The following is an 18,224-nucleotide window of genomic DNA, read 5'->3' as shown; positions in this document are numbered from 1 at the left end:
ACGTGCCTTTGGCTCTGCAAGCTTATTTACTTTAAACACACACTGTGATCATGTATGTGTACCGTGACCGTCCACCATGGCACGGTTACTGTCAATACATGACTATGACTATGATTGATGATATACATAGATACACAGGTACTGTTTAAGATAGATTCATATAAAGCTATAAATGGGATGCACACAATATTATAAACTACATTCAGTCAGATACAATTCAACAACAACACACACACACACACACACACACACACACACACACACACACACACACAATATCCTGAAGTGTAGTTAACCTTCATGAAGGTAGGATTAATTGCACCGCTCTGTTTTTAGACTTCATTCGTTTAAGATATGTGCTCCTTTATAAACTGGTTCTGAATGTACAGTTAAGATCAAGTAGTGGACAAACAACATACAAAAAGTAGATAAACAGCACAGTTGCATGAATTACAACAGGCTTTAACAATGCTGGAACTCACCGTTTATCAAATAATCCCAAATCTTTGAGTATTTTTAGACCTGCATAAAAAAATTGTTTACTGATCATATACCAAGACCATAATGGGATTTGTTGAATCCGCAGCCAAAGTTGCTGACACTCTGGAATGAAAACTATTTACGAGCACCTTTCCCCGGTTTTTGGTCTTCTGAGGCGGTTGCTCCCTCTGGGAAAATTTCAAAAGTCACTAAAAAAATATACAAATTCCCCGAATAAGTGGCAGTTACATGCTTAGTGTCTACTTCCCCTTCTCTTCTCTTACCCCTAAATCACAAAAGTCTGCTCTCCACACTTCACTGTATAGCAGCATCACAGATGCTGCATTTTAGAGCAGTGATCCAGGCTTAGGGACTATTAATAATTTTCCCGTTATCAGCTTTGACTTGCAGTTGTCTGGTCCGTGCTTAACTTGCAACCCTGTCACCTGCTTCTCTGTGAGACATGCACAGTCTAATGTGATGGAGCAATGCAGGGAATCTGCAACACTGAGGTTTCATGTTTCCATTCCATGTTTCCATTTCTGCAGCCTTAAGTCACATTTTAGACACAAACATACCTTAACAAGTTTATTAGTGAGTGGTATTATACAACAACTATCTCATACAACAAGAGTAGTTGCAGGAAAGCAGGAAAAGTTAAAGATGGCTGTGTATCACAGTCTTATCAGGTTAATGCCAGTGTACAGAATATCAAATTGAATTGCCAAGACTCAAGTCTTTGTTGATGAAGGATTTTTGTTTCTTCATATCTGATACATTTTTGGATGGAGGCTCTCATTTTTGCATGCTTGACCTTATAGCTGCAGGGAAGTTACTATTTCTGTATGAAATCTATTTTCAAATGGTAAAATGCCCTATTTTTTTCTTCTCTGCAGAGCTTGAATAATTTATTTTGCATGTAAAAATCTCTATCATGTCAGGGCAGGTCGTATGTATTTTATGGTCAGTGTAGGAAATATGAGAATAGTTTTTATTTCATATAAATTAAAATAGTTAATTAGAATATCATCATTGACCTGCATTATTTCAGATGGATGGAGACACAGAAGAAAAGATGACAGAAACTTCAAAAAATTCCAAGGAAGAATCTCAGAGACCCTTAATGGACAACAAATTTAGGTCAGTCTTATGATTCTTTACAGCCTGATACTGTATTTACGGATGCATATGCTTTTTAAACTGCATTCGAAGGAAAGCTAAGGGCTCCTTATCACTCGAGTGCACTTCACTGCTTTTGGATTTCACCACAGAGTTGCCTGTATATGACAGATTTTTTTTGAAAAATCTCCTTAGGGGTCATGGCTTTAAAAGCCGTGGTCGAGGGGGTCGGATAGGTCGAGGCGACATGCGTGGTGGGCGGGGCATGATGAAAGGGTTTGAGCCACCTGGATATGGGAGGGGTCGAGCGAAAGAGGGAGCCATGAATGGATTTGCACCCATGAGGTAAGGACAGTTGAATTGTACATGGTGTGAAGGATACATTTTCAAATTTTGCTGTAATTATATGGTTAAAATGCAAACAAATAGTGTGTTAAATCATATTAGGAAAATGTATTTTAATTTAAAAAAAATTGATTTGAGGTCATCAAATCACATAGGAGTGATGTTTTCACCTAAAGATAAACAAATAACTTTTTGTTGCTGTATTTAAGAATAAAATGCTTAACTTTTATGGGTAAATTGAACTTCCTGCCCTTCCCTTGCAGAGGAATGAGGAGGATGCGACCTTACCCAGACCCCAGAGGTCATCGAGGTAGGGGTGGACCAATGGGCATGGGCCCTCCCCCCCCACTACACCCCATGCATCTCAGAGGCCCCTTCCCACCCATGCCCAGGTGACCACCTCACACACAATGCACATATGCACAGCCAATGCAGCCAAATTAACTTATTAAAAGGTTATTTGCCTAAGATTTTAAAACAAACCTCCTGATTGTTTTAATGTACCGTACCGTAGACTGAGTAACCCGACATTTGAGCAATACTTTTAAACAATTTTTCTCTTCACTTTTGGCTTTTTAAATCACCAGCCTTTAATGGGTAGATGTGTGTGTTATCACTCAACTGATCCTACATTTGCATCAACACCAGCTCGTCTTTCTCTGTCTCTAGACATGGACCCCATTCACCCCCTCCTCCAGGTCATCCTGGTTTCAGAGGGCGTCCTCCACACCCTGGTGGCCACGGCATGCGCCCCCCTGGACCTCCACGCCACTTCCACCCCCATAGCCCAAGAGGGTAAGGGTTTGAATATTACTAACACACTCAAGCTTTTCAAGTCACAATTCTCGGCTCTTTCCTTGTATGCTTTTTAGCTGCGCTGAATAGATTTAAAACACCCCTGATGAGTATTTGAGACATGCATACATTCCTTTAACTCTGTAAAGAAAATATGCAGCCAAATGACTGAAGGTTGTGACACAATGCACAGTCCTTTTTTGTCCCTTTTCTCTTGTGCTTTACTCTAGCTTATTTTTTTCCCCTTAACCTGTGCTCTAATTATCACATTTCTTTCTCAGTTTGTCTATCAAATATAATCAATTATGTAGCCTTTTGTCCAACTAATTTGTCTTACTACAACAAATGGTCAAAGAATGTTAACTTAGTTTGTAAATAAAAAGCATATCTATATATATATATTAATATCTGCTCAACTATTTTAAGCCAGACTCTTGAACAGTGCTTGGACATTGGGAAAGACACTATACCGTATGTGCCTTTGTTAGGGACACAGTCACTGAAATGGGACGACATCCCCAACAGGAATAGTTCAGGTGGCTGCTCTTATCAGAGTGTGCCCCCTAGTGGCCAAAGCCAAGTATCCAATGTGTGATTTTATCCTTTTACACAGCTACCACAATGGACCGGTCTCTCCTCCGCCTCACCCTCCACCTGGCAGAGGCCAGAGGTGGCCAGGGCCCCCTGGTGGCCGACGCTTTTAACACAGCCTGCCCTAAAAACAATAACCAAACACTTGATAATGTAGAAGGGGCTCGAGGTGGTGCAGTAAATGAAACGCCCCTTAATGATGTGTTACACAAAGTCTCTGAGTAGCTCCATGACATACTCTGTGGCCAAATGTCTGCTTATTGATATTGTCTACTGGCAAAGAAATAATGTAAAAATGACTAATGATAACTTAAAATGCCTAACAACGTAAACAATGTGAAGGCATATTTGTGAAATATGTACTGTTGGCACTGTAGGAACTATTTGACAGTGTTGAGAAAAAGCTGTTTAAAACCAGGTTTGAAGCCACTCTTCTCAAAGGGAGGAAAATTATTGTCAAAGTTCATTAAATGTTCTGTGGTTCTTGTTACAGTCACCCTGTGAGCCTTAAGACATTTTCCTAAATCGTAATAAAGAATAAAGAATATAGATGACACAGTATATTTTAAGGTGGGGAAAGATGTGTGAATTAAATTAATGAAAGAGAACATAACAGCGCTCGAGCACAGCTGTCAACTAGCGTCACACCGTGGATCTCTCCCACCTTCCCTTTTGTGACATAGAAATAGTATATATATATACTTATATGTATTATAACCTCACTAAGCCGTGCAGTAATTATTGTTTAATACTGACACATTTTTCAAGAAGAATATTCTGCTTGTTAAGTATTTACAAGTATTTAATTTCATATTTTCAACGTTAATGTGCAGTTATTTTATGTTATCAGTATTGCTGTTTAGAACATTCGTGTTTGTCTTCAGCAATTTATCTTGAAATGGAAAAATGGAATAGGCATCATAAATGAATAGTATTATTGAAATAGATTTCTATTTTATAAAGCAAATTCCATTTGTATTTGCTTAAGTTAAGGACAAGACGTTACTCTTTATTGTGTCTAGTTTTTTAAGTGTCATGAATACTCTGTTCACTGTAATTAACTTAACTTTTGTGAACCTGTGAATGTGTTTGATAAAAACCGTCAAGACATATGACATAGTAGTGGGAAGAAAAATAATAAAAGTAAAAAATCAACTCTACATTTCTGTATTTGTTTATTCACAAACAAGTCTGTTTTTTACAACATATTTATAACATATGGGAGAGAATGAAATGTCAAAACTAGTACTGTACACAGTAACAGTGTTTCATATTTGAAAGTGAACATTTGATCCATGGAAATACCACTTTAAAATGTGGAGGACAAGAGCCCTTAATTAATGTAATATTCAGCTTCCTGGCTGCTGGAACTACTGCAAATAAGAAAAGACTTTGAAAAGTAATCCAAGTATTGCACTTTTAGTCACTAGAAAATGTATTTTTCTCACTATAGTGTATTACCATTCATGTTAACGTATTCATTTGACTGGAGGACCCGGAGCCGCTCGAATTCAAAAGTGTTGAAATGCTTTTGACTAAACTTCACAATCCAGTGGTAGCATTTAAAAGGAGGACATCATCTCCAAAGTATAAACACTCTGATATGGCCCAGGACTTATTTTATTGCTATAAGATATTTTTAGTAGTTTAATATTCTTATAATATCTAATTTCTCTGATATTTCTATAAAGTTTTATGAAAATAAAATGTGCCATGCATATATGTGTATGTATGTGCATACAGTATATCTTCATAGCAAAGAGTACACGTTATCAAATGAATGATGTACAGACACCATGTCACGGGACATTGAATAAAGGACACCAATACATATTTTGAGTTCTTCGTGTTTTGCAAACATAGTTCCTTTTCCATAATGTGCTATTTTAGGCTTACTTTAAAAAAAGTTGGAACAAAACCAGCAATATGAAGATGCATTTATTAGTAGTACTTAATGTTAACAAGGATTTTTCATTATTTCTGGATGACATAAAATGTTGTTCTCTGAGCCTCTTAGAAGGTTTTTATCACAGCTGGTCTGATTAATAAATTAGTCACCGACAGGTGTTGCACTCTCTTTCTCCTCTGTCTGTCTTTTTCCATCTCTTCAATATATTTGGCTGCCTCTTCCGTCTCTTCCGTCCCTTCTCGTTTCTCCCTTTGGTTGATTATAACAGACTGACTGTTATTGTCTCCTGAAGGGGGGCACACAGTACAGGTAACCTCCCGGGCCCCAGGAACCCCGGCCCTTCCTCACATCTCTCCCCTCCTTAATCAGCGGCGTCACACTTGAGGTCCGGCACTTCCCTTGAACAGGTGAGTCTCCTCCTGTGTCTTAATCCCTAAACCCCTCCCTCTCTGATGCCTGGAGATTCACTCTTTCAGGGCGGAAATTGAATCAATGACAGAACTCAGTGAGACTCACATCTATAGGTCAATAGGTTATGGTACTCTTTTATTAATGGCTGCAAACAATACATTGACTCACATAGAAGTAGATCTGTCCTGTGAATTCCTAACAAGATATAGACAGTAAGTACACCCTGTGGTAATGCAAGGCGAATGACAACTTATCTTGTACGTGTCCTGGTATTGTTCATGCTTGCAGACTGTTTGACTGGGTTTTAAATGTTAAACACTATTAGTAGTGATGGGCTGATAGTTAATTTATTATGAGCCTATAAGTCAAAATACTGAATAATAAAAATGGTTGCATAGACTTATTTGAAGAAGTCTAGTTGTATTTTAGGCATATATATATATTAACTTTAAAAAAAAAAACTCAATTTCAAATTGTGTTCTGGCATATTTACATACACATGGACCACAAAGGGTGATTTATGTGTGAGATCAGTGCTGAGGTTTTCAAACCTGCAGTATCCAAACAAAATAAGGTGCAAATGACTCGTCAGGTTTAGAAATGTAGAAGAATAATTGCTGACTCGGTTAAGTGTTACGAGGAGCATCATGTAGGCACAGAATTGATGATGCAAGACAGCCAGAATCCCTGCAGCCATACAACCACCAGATCTCTCCAAATATGACTAATAATGGGATTTGTGATAGCTCGAGTTTTCTCTGCTGCAAGGAAGATACAGCTCCACACCAGTTTACTTTGTGGTAATGACACATTGCAGGATATGATTTATGTCCTCTCCGCATGATTGCTCATTTTAATACAGAAAGCGAGGGGGGAGAAAAGTGTCTGTATAAATACGAGGACTTAATAGGAAATCACAGGAAGTATTAGCCTTCAATCACAGCAAAGTATGCCATGTGGTTTTGAAGAGGATGGATGTGAAATTGAATGTTTCCCTTTTCTGTTTTGTCTCAAATGTTTGAATACTAATAAATCAATAAATGCAAAAAATAAATGTCTGTGTTCATGTCTTGTGTCCAACAGAATAACTAATAAACTAATCCAATAGCTCTGTACAGTTAAACAAAAACATTGTAATATTAATGTAGAAGTATTCATACAGTCATAAATCCAATTAAAGAACTGCACAAAAAGGTGAGTTAAAGTTATTAAATACAGAATTTATTTGTTGAAGAAAAACTAAAACAAACATACAATAGATTCCATACTTTTTTGCCACAGAAAAAGACAAAACATGCAGTTACATGTTGATATGATGAATGCAAGTTATTTAGCTAGTCCTTTTTCTGTCGCGGTCGACTCCGTATTGATGACAATGTTGAAGACTATATGATGAGCAGTTGACAACCATGAAACAGCCATAAGCTAATATTGAGGTTTTTTTTCACATCTTCTGGAGAAAACGCATCCAATAAGCATCCATTGCTTATCACTGGCTGCGCTCGTTATCAATGTGGTTGTCCTCCCACATGGGTTCAAGGATGTGATCTGGAACCTTCTCCATGGCGGTCTGATAGCATGAACAAAAGGGGGGGGGAAATCCATTAATTCAGCTAATTTTAATTCACAATTAGATTGATCTGGTGGGCTTGTTGTGGACGTACAACTGACTGCAGTAACTCACCTTTGTCACCTCCATGGCTACACCTTCAGGGAGGTTCCTCTGGACGTATTCAAGGTATACCTGTGCTGTGCAGCCTGTTATACGAGACAGCTGCAACAAAAGAATCATCACATACCATTGTGAGGCTCAAATACCAAATTGTGACCGATTGAATTAAACATAAATCGCAATGTTCAGCCTTATCACCTCAATGCACCGGTAGTATGTCCTCATCTCATACTGGACCCTGTGATTTTTGAAGATGTGAACCGACTTCAAGAGTGTAAACCTATCCATATCCTTGGGGTGTTCATGACTGTGGCCGAAGAAAAAGATCAGCAAAATAATTAGGATATAGATATATATATCCCGTGTAGCAGCTTAACTCTTTTAGTACTCACACTTTGCTGATGGTGATGCCAAGCTCTTTAGCCGCCATAGTGGCAAACAACTCATAGCTGTCCAACACGGCTCGGTCATGACCTTTGACTAACAGTGACAACTTCTGAAACAGTGTGTCGGCCTCTTTTGTGACAGTGATCTTTAAGGAAACAAACGTAAACAGGAAACGAGATACATTGCACATGAGTGGATGTCTCACTTTTGTAAATATTGAGCAGAGCTATGAAAAAACAAAACAGTCTGCGATGAATTAATTGTACTGATAACTCACTGATGAAGGTGTTGATGAAAACACTGTTGCCGTGTGGAAGGAAGTGCTGGATGCCAATGGGAGATGGGACCTGCAGGAACCGAATAGTGAATTGTTAACGAGTTTCGCGCAAATGATTCGACTGCTTATGCAGACATTTTTTTGGTATTGGCTTCACACTGAATCATGGTTTCAGTCCACTGAATGTATATGTTGGAACATGGACCATAAAAAGCACACAATATCCTTTGTTTTCCTTGTGTGTCGGAGCAGATTTTAGGATAATTTAAAGAGATCATTTAGATCTACATACACCCTGGGAATCAAAACGTTTGACAGACACCAACGATGCAATTTTCTGCACTTTTGAATTTTAAACTCTGGAATAAGCTCCTAATTTATTAAATACTATTCTGAATAATAATAATAATATAATTTTCCTTTCTAAAATGCCTTGTGTTGTCTTTCTTTTCTTCCACTTGTGCTTTTTAAAGTGCGCTAAAAAAATAAATAAATGTACGCCCTTCTTATCTGATGTGTGCAATGCTGCTTACACAATTTGTTGAGAAAATAAAGTAGATTAAATTATCAAATGGTTGAAATTATATAAACTGCCTTGATGTACTGTAGAAAACAGCCCAAAGGTGACGTGCACTGATGTTGGTGTTTTTATTAATTTTACAGCTATAAATAAACTACGTCAGAAGCAGAACAATTGATTTGCTACGTATGTTACACATACAAAGAATTTGTCTTGGCAGGTGGTCGTGCATACATTAGACAAACAGCAACCAACAACAATCAACACAGTGCAATAGAAACATTACATTTACAATAGAACATAACACATCAAATAAAGTGCACAGACAAAAAGATAACAGTACTGTAAATAAGTGTACTTTAAGTGTGTGTTAAAGCAGAGCTGCCAACTTTTCAAAAAACCTTGGAGTGAGATTTTGTCAGGGGTGACCAACATTTTGCCGCGCACGCAGCCACACACGTTGGTGCATTTAGCTCCACCAATTTTCCTGGATGGACACATGAAATAAAATGATACTGGCTATTGTGACACTCCAAGGTAGGTATAGTTTGCTAGATGAATATGCTTAACTCTGGGCTAGTATCAGATGATATATAACTACAGAGCCTTAAGGAATAAACGTCAGTAGAGAAAGACCACACAATAAAGCAACTGGAATCAGAGGGTAGAATTAGTATGAACTGTATTGTAGAACAGAATATATGATGGGGTGTGAACATCAGTGGTATCAGTAGTGTTGCATGGTGTGTGTGTGTGTGTGTGTGTGTGTGTGTGTGTGTGTGCGTGTGTGTGTGTGTGTAAGGTGCATAACAAAACAATAAGTTAAGTAACAGAACCTAAACTAACTCTGCCGGCCCAGGTACCGGGCCGCACAGAAAGAATTAAAAAAAGAAATAATCGAAAAATATGTTTTATTTTGAAGAATGACCGGATACATCAGTCTGTGCGTCTGAGCCTCTTAGTCTTGACACATGTCAAGAGGCTACGTGATAACGTTACCCCGAAAATGAAACTTAAATGTACGTTTCAAGTGACGGTGTTCTGGATTAAATTAATGGCAGAATATCCTGAAAACCTTCAAGCAACATCCAAACCATGAATGTGAATACAGATCGCGATCAGTAGTGTTGCATGCTGCTGGGTGTGGAAACTATGAGAGTGAGTAAGGACGCGAGGACTACTATAAATGTCAGTCAGTGATCACTGATCATCAACAGTCACTGATCGCAGATCACCAACATCATGTATTAGAGTAAATTTAACGTTTTCTCTGAGCCATAGACTATAGCCGTGGCCGGCGATCTCAGAGGCAGGGCCGCTTGGTGATGGAGGTGGGACACCGGGGCCAGTCCGCCCACACCCTGGGGCAAATAGGATGTCTATGTAGCGAATAGGTTTACATATGCGCTCCTTAGCGCCATCTATCGTCGAGGAGTTTGAAAAGGAACAAACGCGCCTCGGCCCAAAATCGGAATTTTTTTTTGGCGTGAGAAATTGGTTGTGTGGCGTGAGTGCGAGTGAAAACATGCAAAAGCGTGTGTCACACGGCGAAACCGTGAGAGTTGGTAGCTGTGGTTAAAGTGTATATAAATATGGAGTATAAAGGGATGTGCAGGGGAGTGACCGGTAGACGTAGATTTCAAATCAGCGGAGAAGAAAAACTGTAACATACCTGATTATATTGCATGTCCTGTGACCTGAACAGGCACCCACAGTCCTCGGTCCCTGGAAGTACACATTCACATTAGTAACGTTAAGACGTTTACGTTTAACCACCACGCTAAAGCCGCTGTCAGAGGCCAAACGGCGAGGTTTCCTAACTCATTCTCTAACGGTCACAGAAGTTAACTTTTAGCGGATGTGGTACAAAAGAAATAAAACGTATGTCACTGTACCGAATGTGAGATTCCTCCAAGTATCCTTGTAAGAGAAAACAATTCTCGTCTGAGAGCCATAGGGGCAGCCATGTTTTTAGGAAGGTGGGACAGATTCTTCTTCTTCTGTTGTGCGTCTGCCGGTTAGTAAAGAACCCGATGACGCATTAGCGCCACCAGGTGGACTGGAGTGTGAATTGCTAGTCTAAATATTTACTAATTCAACTAATGTTTATTTCAGGTATTTCTAGTTTTGTACTTTCTATTGACTTGTCCATCCAAAACTTTTAACTTTCTTTTTTTTTCTCTACTATTCCAAAGGGTTTCAGTGTATATTGTGTTGGATTATATTAGTATGTCCTTCTAAAGATAACTATATTCTCCTTAATTTAAGAGGCATTTCTCCCATTTCGATTTTGTATTGTTCCTCTTAAATACCTGTTGACTATTGTATATGCTATCCAAACAGGCCAGATACTCTAATAATATATATATGTAAATAGCTCACTTCCTAACAGACTTCTCATTACATTTAATACTTTCGTACACATGTCAATTATTATCTGAATATGTAAAGCCCATCTAAATCTTTTAAAAACCAATTCAGTGGAGAACCTGGAGCGTTAACTGGTACAGAGGAGGACAACCCTATATGTTAAAAAGATTGTTAAAATAAAGAATATGGGCAACTCATTTACTCCAACAAATGAGTTGGATTGTGACATTTCCCCATACATTTAAGAGATTAAGTTAAAGCACTATGTGATATCTTTATCACAGCTGTTAAATGTGTCCTTCCCGATTCCAAACAGCACACATTTTTCATTTGAGTCAACAGTTACACTTCTTCTTCCTTTGAGGAAAATCTAGGAGTCTAAAAAGAAAATATAGCTACATTTTCAGCAGGTACAACTTTAAAATGATTGTACACATCAATGCATCAGTAATAATAATCTAATGCTACAGTTGTGAACATATTACATTAAAATGAAAGTTAAAACCACCGACTGTATATATAATAATAAGAAGAAGAAGAAGAAGAAGAAGAAGAAGAAGAAGAAGAAGAAGAAGAAGAAGAAGAAGAAGAAGAAGAAAAAAGCAGTTATTGATGTGAACTGTGATAATTTAATTGGTCTGAATCACGTGCCTGTCACGTGACCCAGCTGTCGGGCCCTGCCAGTGTACACAGTAGCAGGCTGCAGGCAGAGGAAGAAGCAGCAGAGGTAAGGGCTCCATGGCCATTGGTGTCTTTCCGGCTTCGTCGGCGACAACGCTGTAATTAACTGCCCACTTTGTCAACAAGGCCAACTGACCGTTGGTGTTACGAAGACTTACGCGCTAATATATAAATAACCGTTAGAATAAACGGCCGGCTAACGTGCTAGCTGTAGTCCGTTAGCGACCAGCGGCGGATGGACCAAGTCTCCGCCGACGGGTGTTCACGCTCAGCTAGCTGGTCGGTTAGCCCGGGTAACGATCACTGGCTGCTCGCTGAGAGGTGAGGTGCAACACGGACAGATGACGGTGACCGCGTCCCCTGACCGCCTCGGTTAGCTACATTAGCTTCACCGCACAAAGACGATAGCTAGCTCCGTTTAAAGTGGGGAGGTGAATCCCGCTGCTGACATGTTGTGATCTCTGGAGCCCACACAGCATCCGGAGTCCAGCTATCTGTTGCTAGCAGGATTCTCATGGTGATGGCTGTCTGTTCATCATCTTCACCTGGCTTCAGTAGTATGTGAGTAGCTAGTAGGTTAGTTAATGACGTTATTAACACTGGGTCTTTTCGTTTACGGCTGGCATATGTTACACTATTGCTGGGGCATCTGTTGTACCGCCACCTGTCTATAATTTAGTTTGAGTGGAATTGATGTAACGCTAGATAATATTTTTTTTCTCGTTACGACACTAGTTAAATCCACCCGGTCTCGTTTTATTGTCCGATGACAGTCAGTGCGGATCTTAAAGACCGTTAGCGCTCACCTTGTCTGTCGGAACTATGTATTTTATATTTCTTTGTCAGTGTTTCATTTGGTTTTCTCATCCCACTGAATTGTTGTTTTCCTCTTTTACTGTCGCCTCCGTACATCAGTGCTCGCCTAATAAAACTGGAGCTAAAATGATACATTGTTCTCCTGAATAATTCAGTAGTTAAATATCCTTCCGCTGAGCAGGATAGTCCTCGAACTAAAGTGATTGCTCTTTACGACATGAGTAACGGAAAGTGATGGTTAATTTTAGGTTGGCGCATTAATATTTATATTAACAGCTGTGGGTGGCAGGTGAGTGCTTGTACAGCTTTTACACTTTCCCATACCTTGAAACCGTCCGCTTTTTGCGCTTAATTAAATAATTAAAACCGTATATATTTTTTAAATAACACACGGTTACTTTCTGAGCAACATATCTGTGTGATAATGACATCATCCCTTCGTTCCCAGCAGTCCTCCATGGGATCCCCGAGGCGGGTTGTAAAGACGGATTGGCTGACGTGATGACGTTACCGGGAGAAGTGGCTCTCCTGCGGGCCGACAGCTGATGGAGTCCCTGCTCCTCCTCTCACACACGCGGCCAGGGTCGCATGAGGAGGACATGGAACACTGACATGACACATTGAACTGGACCGAAACATTGCAAACATCAACTGGAACCTTTTTTTTTGGCAGAGGTTTGTTTTTGATCACATGACTGGAGTCTGCAATCAGCCACAGTGGATTTCTAAATATCCAGTATTCTCATTGGTTGCCTTGTCATTTAAACATCAAGAAGGCAGCTTACAGATCAAACACATCACAATGACTTGAATGAGTGCCTTTTGTTGTGTATGCAGCCCATTCAACACAGCTTCGCTAAAGTCAGTTTTGGGAAGTGATCACCCATAATAATTATTGCAAATCACCAAGATAGCCGAAGGAAAGCACAAGTACTATGCACCGTTGTTGCTGTCTTGCATCCGGCCCTGAACCAGTAACTTCAGCGGAGGAGAGGCACTCATAACGGTACTAACCCCTCGAAGAACCTGCGACCCCCCCCCCCCCCCCCCCCCCCCCCCCCATCTGGGTATTTTTTTTTTTTTTTTACCTACGGGGGTGTGGAGAGCTGCAGGGATGTTCGCCGCCGTGGAGCATGGCCCGGTCCTCTGCAGCGACTCGAACATCCTGTGCTTGTCCTGGAAGGGCCGTGTGCCCAAGAGCGAGAAGGAGAAGCCGGTGTGCAGGAAACGCTACTACGAGGAGGGCTGGCTCGCTACTGGGAACGGTCGAGGAGTTGTTGGGGTCACGTTCACGTCCAGCCACTGCAGACGGGACCGGCCGACCCCGCAGAGAGTAAACTTCAACCTCAGAGGACACAACAGCGAGGTAAGAGGAGTTTTCCGGGGAAATGCGTATAAGGTCATTCCTGCAAGGGCAGGATAGGTAAAGAACAAATGACAAATTTGAGTAAAAAACCTTGTAAAAGTTGCAATGTGACATCCTGACTAAAATACAATATTCATAAACATGACCCACCATCTGGTAACTGTCAATTTTAGTGATGATTGTCTGTGGTGATCATATTTTGTTTATATAGCCTTTTTCAATATTTAAAATCATTACATTGAATATTATCCCAATTATGCCGTAACTGTAAAGTATTCTTCTATGGCTGACTCTCAAAAAGCATTTTAAAAATTCTATTTACTAGAAAAAATGTACGGTAATATAATACATGTATTCTATACGGATAGCAAAGTACATACAATCTTCTTAATAATACAGCGAAAGGGCATTTCAGATTAGTTACTTAATCCATTGACCCTTCCTCTAATTCAAACTCTACAAATAAAATAAATACAACTCAAGGTTCTCTACATTTATCCATAAAACAATAGATTATTGATCCCTTTTCAAACAATTCGCTTAAACCTCCTCAGTCCCGTACATCTGGGATGCAGGGGAACGCAAATGGCTGCAAACTGTTACCAGTAGCACTCTGGGCACACACAAATGTGATTAAACAGTAGAGCCATAGAAGATTTCCATTCACTTTTTCTTTTTCCCAGCTGTAGGTTCAAGTGCAGAACAAGCTCCTTGAATCTGCTAGTCGTTGTACTTATTTAGGGAAGGTGTTTGTCAACAACCATCTTGTCAAGCACAAAGATGGGTTGCTTTAGTTAAAATGTGTCTGTACCTGTGCCATGGCACACTTAGAGTTTCTAGTCTTTCTACAGCAGTTGATTTCACAGTTTTAACTACAAACTAAGTAACTAGATATTTTCACCATACGGTGAAACCAGGGTAGGACATTTACATATTTTTTTAGGGGGCAATTTTTGCCCCTACCGACTGAAATCCAGGGGCATTTCAATACAAATTGGGGGCACTTTTGAAACTTGTGAAATATCATTTAACCTTTGTTAAAAATAATAAATATACTTATTTAGGCTTACAATATATGAGCAATTGTCATCAAATGGCAACAACACATCTATTAGGCAGTAGTCTACAGATTCAAAGTGTTTTTATTAGATTTTTTAACAAAAGAACAAACATAAATCAGACAATCATATTCAATTTTATTCTTATTTCTTTGTGGTAATTTATTGTTGTTACATTTTTTTTTAAACAACTCTTAACAATTATAACTTTTCTTTCTTTTTTTATAATTTTTTTGTTAGCTTAATCATGTTGTACCTACTAGTGGTGGGAATCACCAGAGGTCCCACGATTCTATTTTATACTGCGATGTATTGCGATGTATTCCCTTTTTTCCACCGCAAATTGTCCCCAAAGGAAAACTTCGTCAACATATTGTATCTAAAAAGATCAGGTTTCATCTCCCTTCAATCATTTTTATTGCAGCAAAATGTGATTGTCAAGCAGACAAACTGACCAACATGTCATCAATGTTGTCATTCGAGCTGGATGCGCCGGAGAGGGGGCGGGGGTTATCTCTGTGCAAGCAGTTTTCATTTACGCCTTCCACCATGGGTTTATAATATTATTCGTAGCCACACAGCTCGGTGGATTTCACGCGAGGAAGTGTGTCTAAATGGTGGCCACTTCCGGCGCTGCTAGAGAACCCGTAGCCAGTTTGATGCTTTTTCTAAAGTCTTTGAGCAGCGGCGTGTCGCGCATGTTGTCCTTTGTGTTGCGCAACAGCTGTGAGAGCAGCGGCGCTACGAGTGACAGGAAGTCCAGACGTCTGATTTAAACGCGGACGGCGCATTTCTAATTTCTAAGTTCATTACATTTCTAAGTTCATTAAAGTATCATAATTATTAGAGGAAATTGTGAGGGCATTTTTTGCCCCTCTCCTAGTAATATCAGGGGCAAAATCATATTTCTTAGGGGCAGTTTTTCCCTTTGCCCTCGTGTATTTCCGACGCTGGGTGAAACTATATTTGTATACGGCATCCTCTGTCCCAGGACCTCACATTGGATTAGGAAAAACTCCCCGAAAAAAACTTTCACAGGGGGGAAAAAAAAGGGAAGAAACCTTCGGGAGAGCAACAGAGGATGATTCCTCTCCCCGGATGGACAGAAGCGATAGATGTCATGTTTACAGAATAAACAACGTAACAGAGTTACAGCTCATTCAATGAATATGACAGAAATTTTTAATATAACGAGTAGTAGGCATGGACCACGATCCAGATAACCACGATCCATGTACACAGTAAGACCTGTATACTCTTGGTGGCTCATGGTGTGACACCCCTGCATTAGATTTCCCTGCTGCTCCAAGTCAAAACATTTCAGTGCTCTACCCTCCGGCATTGCTCTCATCTCTCATCATGGTTATACCCTCTAGTTTCCCACAACTAGTGCACTGAGGCCATTTGCTCTATCATTGGAACGATCAGATGAGTATTGCCGCCATGTATATGAATATTCCCTTCAGTATGGCAGTGCTGGCACAAGTAGATTGCAAACAGGTTGCGTTTTCTCTCTCAGTGAGTGTAGCTGTTGGTCAGATGGAGCAAGGTGCTGTGTCAGCATTCCATAAGGCAGCTGAAGGGAGAGTGGATGAATCCCTACAGAGAGTGACTGAAGCGCAGCAGAAATGTCATTTAACTTTGCCCACTTGAATGTGATCCAAGTACTGAAATCTCCTTTTTATAATTTTGGTGCATGCAGTGTGGAGGAGGTTAAACATACACCACTCAAATTGACCCACTTCTTCATATTTGAATTTGACTTTATGTCACTTATTTGGGCTGATTTAAATTAATTATGACACGCATTGAAGCTCACACTGGTCTACACTTTGCTGTTTGTGTGTTTTTTATTTTTTGCTTTGTAATAGTGTTGTGTTTTTAACTCAACGCTATTGCTGTTTGGATATCTATTTGTGTAATTGTATTCATCTATCAAATTGCTTTTCACATTAAACATGTATGCAACTGGGAGAGAATTGCACACTTCCCCACTGCCCTCAGACCAGCACCAGTAATGAAAGTAGTAATGTCCTTTCCAATTCCACTCTATATTTGATATGAAGCAATAAATAAATGCCTTGGGAAATGCCAAATCCATCACTCGTCCACCCAATGCATAATTTGGGGTTCCTGACAGTGGTGGAAATCACACTGCCTAATGAATTTTGTCAAGCTATGACAGATCGGTTCACTCACCCACGTCATTTTTTATCCAAGGTCTGATGGGGAGAGGAGAGTAGGCCGTTTGCAGTATACAGTCCAACATCGTGGATTATAATCCCACAGCGTGGTGTATCCAGTTTTGTTTGGGCTTTTAGAACAGGCAATATCTCAACATTATTTAATTTTTACAATGTTGTTCTTAAAATGCCATGTCAATACGTTTGGGTATCCTATTCCTATCCTCGTCTCAAAAAGCTGCACGCTCAGCAGTTGCTTCCCCTGACATTCCCGCCGTTTACATGTCAGCACTGTCATTGAACACTTGTCGTCGCCGACTCGCCGGTGACGAGTGTCCTTTCACGTGAATTAGCTCAAGTCATGTTGTGAATGACTGCACACACACACAAAATGCTACATGTACTCATCCTGTAGTAGTCCTGCCAAGATCAATCATCATGGCTCATCCTTAAGTTTGGCCATTCTTTCTGTTGATGTATAGATGTGATCATTTTAATGTAAGTGAGCGTCTGAATGGATGTGTCTTTTGGACTCGGCCCAATACAGGCAATGTAGTAAAGTACAGGGTGGATCTGTCAGACATCTGTGAAGAAGAGGACATACGGGTAGAGGACTGTGTTCCTGTAGAGTGTTACACTGCCTCTCCCAGGATAAAGCGCTTCATCTACTCTTGGGTCCACCCAGTTTGCACTCATTTCACTAGCCCCAGGGGTACCTGTACCCCTGGGGCTACGCGGAGGCACTCCAGGGGGTACGTGAGATTAAAAAAATATATATTTAAAATTAGCATCCATTCAAAAATCCTTTAAAAAATGTTATTTCATAAATATTCAATAAAATATAAGTGTATGTTCATACATTTCATTTTATATATGCTATATATCAGACACTGATGGCACAGCGCTGTGTATTACATATTTTTTTCAATCCAAAAGGATTTTGCGCTGGTTATAGGGTACTTGGCTGAAAAATATCTTGCAGGGGGTACATCACTGAAAAAACGTTGAGAACCACTGCACTAGAAGATAAAAGCATCTTGTGTTGTGGTGAAACTCAGCTGTTGTCCTGTTGTAGCACCTATTTCTAAGACTCTCATGATGTTCTTCAGATAATGAAACGGTTTTGCAGGTCCAAGGCCTGGAACATATCTCTGATTGTCATTCTCTGTGTATAATTCCTCTCCAGCCAGGCTGAGAGGGATAATGACAAGGTAGCAGCTTCAAAAGGAGCGAGGTGTATGGTG

At 39.9% G+C, this 18,224-nt stretch overlaps 3 protein-coding genes across 4 annotated transcripts in view; 2 read left to right on the top strand and 1 right to left on the bottom strand.

Moving 5' to 3' along the window:
* Nucleotides 1-1,846: 1,846 nt before the first annotated feature.
* Nucleotides 1,847-3,443, top strand: LOC306734394 (uncharacterized protein; the record flags this gene model as incomplete). Its single annotated transcript, XM_079215751.1, has 4 exons — nt 1,847-1,944; nt 2,208-2,336; nt 2,614-2,739; nt 3,353-3,443. The coding sequence occupies 4 exons, from the start codon at nt 1,847-1,849 to the stop codon at nt 3,441-3,443; spliced, it is 444 nt and encodes a 147-aa protein (XP_079071877.1).
* Nucleotides 3,444-6,855: 3,412 nt separating this feature from the next.
* Nucleotides 6,856-10,473, bottom strand: mrps10 (mitochondrial ribosomal protein S10; the record flags this gene model as incomplete). Its single annotated transcript, XM_079215117.1, has 7 exons — nt 6,856-7,220; nt 7,335-7,424; nt 7,521-7,629; nt 7,715-7,854; nt 7,987-8,056; nt 10,179-10,231; nt 10,402-10,473. 7 exons carry the CDS (start codon nt 10,471-10,473, stop codon nt 7,140-7,142), a joined length of 615 nt encoding a protein of 204 aa, XP_079071243.1. The 3' UTR covers nt 6,856-7,139.
* A 3,014-nt stretch (nt 10,474-13,487) lies between these two features.
* The window catches only part of tulp4a (TUB like protein 4a), a gene marked incomplete at its 5' end in the record, with an annotated part of 30,115 nt that continues 25,378 nt past the window's right edge, over nt 13,488-18,224 (top strand). For both annotated transcript variants that reach the window (XM_079215339.1, XM_079215338.1), the window contains one exon: nt 13,488-13,739. In XM_079215339.1, coding sequence (XP_079071465.1) covers nt 13,488-13,739 — 252 coding nt within the window. The remainder of the gene's footprint in view (nt 13,740-18,224) is intronic.

The sequence above is a fragment of the Taurulus bubalis genome, assembly GCF_910589615.1.
Source record: "Taurulus bubalis genome assembly, chromosome: 3".
Classification (NCBI taxonomy): domain Eukaryota; kingdom Metazoa; phylum Chordata; class Actinopteri; order Perciformes; family Cottidae; genus Taurulus; species Taurulus bubalis.
This window is presented reverse-complemented; position numbering and strand designations above follow the sequence as displayed.